The sequence below is a fragment of the Dioscorea cayenensis genome, chromosome 18, assembly GCF_009730915.1.
Source record: "Dioscorea cayenensis subsp. rotundata cultivar TDr96_F1 chromosome 18, TDr96_F1_v2_PseudoChromosome.rev07_lg8_w22 25.fasta, whole genome shotgun sequence".
NCBI classification, from domain to species: Eukaryota; Viridiplantae; Streptophyta; class Magnoliopsida; order Dioscoreales; family Dioscoreaceae; genus Dioscorea; species Dioscorea cayenensis.
This window is the reverse complement of record NC_052488.1, coordinates 15,927,981-15,934,216: the sequence shown is the minus strand read 5'-3', so window position 1 is coordinate 15,934,216 and position 6,236 is coordinate 15,927,981. Positions and strand designations below refer to the sequence as shown.

The window sequence follows — 6,236 nt, the reverse complement described above, 5'->3', positions numbered from 1 at the left end:
AGCGTCCATGCCGGCCAGCAAATTTTGATTTATAGTTATAACTACTAGCATCATTGAATTATAATGGTGCTATTACTTCCATGTATAATAATCATTTATACACAGAGAAACAGTAATTAACTAGTGAACATTTCTTAAATAAAATAGTAAAATCCCTAGATAATATTACTTAGCGAGGGATTTCCAAAGATGCTACCAGGATAAAAACCTCATGATTAATAATTTCTCTCGCGATTTTATAACCCCTCGCTAATAGCAACAAATTATTCCATGGGTAATTTACGTTAACCAATTCTTTGAAAAAGGAGAAATATGGTAAGAAACTTTTCATTGGCAATCTATGGGTATAAATTTAGCAAGCATTTTTTTGAAGTAATCCACTGCTAAATTTTCAAAAATTAAAATTTTAAATTCCTTGGTAATTTCTGTGCAATATTTCCTAGAGATTATTCCCTGAGTAATTCATTAGTATTCGAATGCAACAACAATGCATAATTCCTTTCGCAATCCCTTGATAAATATACTTAAGGATTATTTTCTAAGTAATCCTTGGGTAATAAAATTTGAAAATGAAATTATTCCCTTGGTAATCCTTTGCTAATATAAAATAAAATTTTATTTATTTATTTTAAATGTATATTACAAATTATGATACAAAAGGTTGTATTAAATCATTCCTTTAGAATAATCCATATTTCTCAGTATAACATGTAAAAATAATTATTATAATATATCATAATCAAGTAGCAAAAATTTATATTATAACTTGGCAAAGACATTAAACAAGTAACACAATTTATATCGTAAATAAGTGCTAGCATACATAGGTAACACATAAGTGGCAAGTAGTTGAACTCAAAAGTAAACTATCACAAACAAGTAACAAATAAGTCAGAGCATAAGAATAACAAATATCTCACTAGGTGAAGTAGGATCAACATCTTCATCATTTCCTCCAACATCCTTTGAGTGTGAGCTATCTCCATGATTATATAGAGAAGGTGCATTCTAGCTTTTTAGAAACATATAATTGTAACATTCTTCTCATTTCAGTCATCTCTTGTCGAGTTTCTTAAAACTCTTGCTAACGTTACTCCTCTTTGATTTGTAGTTGATTATGCATAGATGCTAAATCATTTTGTAAATCTGCATTATTTTTATTGCAGGATATGCTGCATTTGATATATTAACGTTTGAATTTAAACATCCGTAATCAGAAGATGCTTTCCTATTTTTTTCTCTCCACCAACTACTTCAATTCAAAGGGCCAATTCATCTATTGAAGTAGGCTCTGATTTTCTAGATCTAGATTTTGTAGAAGATGCAAGCTACTTCAAGCTCAACATCTTATCTAATATCAAAGACAAAAGTTAACGATGTAGATTTATAAAAAGGAACACAGACAACTTACATTAAAATGTCATGGCACTACAACATATTAGGTCTTCACCAGCGTTTTTTTGACCTTTAGCGGCGTTTATAAACGACAGTAAATCACTTCAGGGTGACTTTGGAAAACGCCGGGGAAAACGCTGGGCAAACAAACGTTGCTAAAGTAGCGGCGTTTGTTGTTCAAAAACGCCGCTAATATGACCGGCGTTTGATCGTAAAACGCCGGCGATGTCGAAGCTGATTCTTCGAGAGTAGCCCGGTTTCGCCGGCGTTTAACATATAAACGCCACAAAATTTACGGCGTTTATCAAGAAACCTGCCGGCAAAAATACATAGTTGGACACTAAATTTTTTATTTATTTCCGGCGTTTTAAGTAATAAAACGCCACCGAAGGGCCGGCATTTTCTGAATAAACGCCGCGAAAATACGGCAATCTGTACATTTCTTTGTTGATTATGGCACCATTTTAAAATAAAAACACCGGTAATTGGATAAAACATGTAATATTTTTTTTCAGATTTTTGCATTTAATTCCTGTAATAAATTTGCATATTACCTAAAACCCAAATTAAACTTCATTAATAAAAATAAATATGAAGGCAATAAATAATGTACAATCTTGTATGTGAATACCATAAAGATATATAAATTTAATCAACTTCGAGATCTTCAATCTCATTCACAATCACAAATATTTAACAAAATATGATAGGTACAATTGCAGTGGAAATCTCATAGACACCAAGAACATTCAAAGTTCACATAAAATCTCATAAAAAAGTGGGAAAAAAAAAATCAAGCATTCATCGGTCTTGATCATCGAACCTCCTAAGAGTGCATCAATGTTCTCGAAAAGCCTGATTCTGCAAGAATAATTTAGAGTATTAGTATTAAACAACACACAACATTATATGTTTAATGTACTATATATTACCTAAACATGCACACTAGACCCGGCTGTGTTAGCCTTAGGGGTCTGAGATCCGATGCATTGATTATGCAATAATTAGAATTATATGTTTAAAATATAATTTGGCAATAGAAAATTAGGAATGGACCAATAAATAAATGCTAGAAACTTATAGAAAGTATCACCCAATTATACACACACAAATACATAAATGAAATAATAACTTATGATTATGGAAGTATCCAAAAAGTATCTGATTACTAGTTTAGAAGTTTGAAATACCTGCGATTGAGAAGACGATCCACCTATGGTAGGCAGGGGAATAGTCGCTCTTGGGAATTGTTGTTGCAAGAAAGTATAAATAGCGTTGTAATTAGCACGTTCTCGCGATGAATGGCCACTACATGTTGCGAGACGACGACTATCTGAATGGCCATAATATGAAGTAGGTGTAGGACCCAATCCAAGCCCTCTTACTCGGCCATGTCGCTCTTTTCTAATCACTTGAGTCAAAATTTCTGTTTCAACCATTCCCTCACCCCCATTGACTGATTGATATTCAGATATTTTTTCATTTGCCTTTTCCTACATTTATGTAAAAGACTTTTAGCAAATGCCATTTCTTAAGAAATCAATAATGGCGAGAGACTTAGTACCATAATCTCTTCTGTCTCTTTATTCAAATATGAACCATCTTTTTTAGTGTGTGTTGCTTTGAAAAACTCAAAACGTCCTATTTTCTTTCCACTTCTGAGTTCCTAAATCAAGAAATTATAGATTAGTAATGGTTTCCAGCAAAGTATACTCTTTGGAAAAAAAATCATACTATTGTTCTTCACAAACCAGCCTATCCTTCACTATGTAAGTACCTTACGTGGTGGTTGGGTCTGACAAGTTGCACTATACGTCAACCCAAACCGCATCTTCCTCTCCACGACTCTTGAAAGACTTAACAATTTTTTACCATTTCATTTTCTTTTCTCGTGAAACTTTTTGAACCAGAAGTGTGTGTACTTTTGTTGCTTTCTCGAGGAAACCCCAACCTTTTCTGATTCCTGTATAATAACATGAACATTAAATTACATATGTAAGATACCATGATTATTACATTTATAATAAACAATATATTATTCGCACCTCCCCCTTCCTCGAGTACCAAAAATCAACTAACTCTTCCCATTGCTAGCTAACAGTCCCTTCTGGATGCTTTTCTTTATTTGCTTGCAGCCCATCCTCTCTTTTGAAATATTTTCTCTTCAAATCATATTTGTTGTCACTCCATTTATTTCCCAAAGACTTGAGCACATAGTCTTTTGGGATTTCAAGAACAAATCGTGTCTATTTGATAACCAAAAATAGTTTCAACCAAATATTATGACCTTAATAATATCATTATATAAAAAAGAATACTTTATGCATACCACAAATATAAGCATAAAAGTATACCTCGATGAAGTTTAATAGTTCATCCTTCAATGTTTTTGGCACTTTATGCCAACTCTCGTATTGAAGACCGATCTTCTGGCTAGATCGAGCGATCATACCTAGGAATGAAGAGAACAATTGTGCCTCAGGCCCAATTGGTTGTCCAAGCCCATTTGCACTGACCAACACTTTCTCTCCTAGAGGGAGTGCCCACAACTCCTTCAAAGTTGTTCGTCCTCTTTCTTTACAGCAGCCCGCATTGTCAACCCCATTTATCAAGACAAAATGGTTTAACCCATTACTTAAAAAGTTGTATTTGGAAATCAATTGCAAAAAATACCTGTTTTTGCATTAACCACTCCACTGGTGGTTTCAATTGTTTTATCATGATCTTCATTTTCATCATCTCCATTATGATTTGAATCAGTATCTGATGATGAATGAGTTGAGGTGCGACGTTGAGCATCAGGCATTTGAGCAGCTAAGATCTCAACTTCATTAGTTGTAGCAGCATTGTGACTGGTATTTGTTTCAGATCGGATTACCTTCATGTCCTTCAATTTTGATCTTGGCATCTTGATGTTGTCTACAACACATCATAATGATATTGTAATATTGTTAATTGAAATGGTCATGATAGGAGGAGATTACTTTTGATCCTTATATTAGTACCCATTGTGCTATTTTTCTGTCATATGGTTCAATTGCAATCAATTTGTTTTCATACCATTATCCATATCAATACTTCGTTATTTAACATTCATTGCCCAGCAAGAATATTCATTGGCTACTGCTTTAGTCTGACTTGAACTTTATACAAGATTTAGGAATAATCAAAGTTGATCTAGTTGTTTACTTGATATTTTGAGGTGGATAGGGATGTCATTCTCTATTCAAAGCTCCTAGTTCTTTTCAAAATCTGCTACAACATGTTCTTTCAATCTATTTGTTAGCTGCCAAATAGGATACAGAAAATGTTAAAGATTAGTAACAATCATTAGTTCATTCATCATTGAATTTAAAATTTCCTTTAGGTAATGCCTACTTCCAAACTATTCTCCACTAAGCAATTCAGTAACATTGAAACAATCATGTTAATATTCATAAAATCACAACACCAAAAATGTTTCACCAATTATAGATCTAAGAATGCTATTTTGCCTTCCATGGTTTTTTTTGGAGTTCCAAGATTAAAATACCTTCAGTAGAAACAAATGTGTGTCGGCATCAGTCTTTAGATCCCCAGTGGTATAATCTGATTTATTAAGCGAGTACGACAATCTAACACCAATAGGAAAGTCCAAATAAATGATACTAGACATTTAATTTTAAGAACAACACCACCTCATCAGCAAGAGAGAAGAATATCTATCACATACCAAGACATATAAACTTATAATTATAGTGATTGTTTTTTACTTCTTATCAACAAAAGTTTTTCCATCATGTTTCATTGTATGAGTATACAAGAAAAGCTCATGAGGAGTGACTTTTTGACCCAATTTAGATTATTAGATCAATAACAAATATGAATTTTCTTTGTTTATGTAGATTAATATTAAAATTCTTAAGTAATATGCAATAGAGGAATTTGCAAAAGAAAAAACATAAAGAAAACCATCTCAACACATTTATAATCTTATTTTTATACTTACAGGCTTCTTTCATGCTCAACATGAGATGTTGATCCTCCTGCATGGCATGATCGCCTTACAGCATTGTGTTGATTTTTTACAATCTATCTTCTATTTCGTTTTAAATTTAGGTTAATTTATCTCAGACAACTACCTAACATTTGTACTCCTCGTAAGTTAGATAGTTTGGTTTCTCTGTTGCATCCTTTATATTTATCAAAAAATCACTATATTGTTGTGAGACTTTCCAAATACAAGCCTCTTTCACTTGTGTCTCCAATGAGGAATTCCAAATGAAGCGCTTCTACATAAAATAAAAATGTTTCAATATTCAAAACTAGTGAAAATAAAATAAACTGATAAATAAATTAGAAATAGTAATTAAAAATACTTTAAATTCTTCAAAATAAAAATCTCTTATAAGTTGTAACACCGCCTTCCAAATGTATCTTACAAAGTCCTTCTTATGCTTAATTTTTTTTGTGATTATCCAAATGCACTTGCTAGATGACTCTAACCTATCATATTTTAAATTAAAAAGAATAATAAAATAGTGTACATAATAAATAATATAATTGTCAAGTTGTTAATACTTACAATCCATTCACAGCGGTGATACGCAACCTTCCTTCAATGGTTAAAGCACCATGTGTGCTACTATGGCTTGCAATTGAGTGTCATTATCAGCTATAATATCATGATTAGGAGTTTGGGAATTGATATCATTCACTGCTTCCTCATGACTTGGAACATTAGCAATTGAAAATACAACAATATTAGTATTTATTGACCCTTCAGTGTTTGAATAAGCATGAAAAGTGTGGCCTCCACTCCTTCCACTTCTTAATCTAGTCCTTCCTTTACCTTTAGCCAT

At 32.4% G+C, this 6,236-nt stretch overlaps 1 protein-coding gene across 1 annotated transcript; it reads right to left on the bottom strand.

The window, feature by feature from the left end:
• Positions 1-2,232: 2,232 nt before the first annotated feature.
• Positions 2,233-6,236, bottom strand: LOC120282826. Its single transcript, XM_039289670.1, has 9 exons — positions 6,009-6,236; positions 5,384-5,420; positions 4,069-4,314; positions 3,750-3,970; positions 3,495-3,641; positions 3,347-3,358; positions 2,960-3,061; positions 2,586-2,888; positions 2,233-2,256 (listed from the first exon to the last, which is right to left on the bottom strand). The coding sequence occupies exons 1-9, from the start codon at positions 6,234-6,236 to the stop codon at positions 2,233-2,235; spliced, it is 1,320 nt and encodes a 439-aa protein (XP_039145604.1).

Coding starts and splice junctions, on each gene's coding strand:
- LOC120282826 (XM_039289670.1), bottom strand. CDS start 6,236: ATGGCTAAAGGTAAAGGAAGGACTAGATTAAGAAGTGGAAGGAGTGGA. Junction 5,421..6,008: donor AAGCCATAGTAGCACACATG/GTGCTTTAACCA, acceptor CATGCCATGCAG/GAGGATCAACATCTCATGTT. Junction 3,642..3,749: donor AACTATTAAACTTCATCGAG/GTATACTTTTAT, acceptor GTTATCAAATAG/ACACGATTTGTTCTTGAAAT.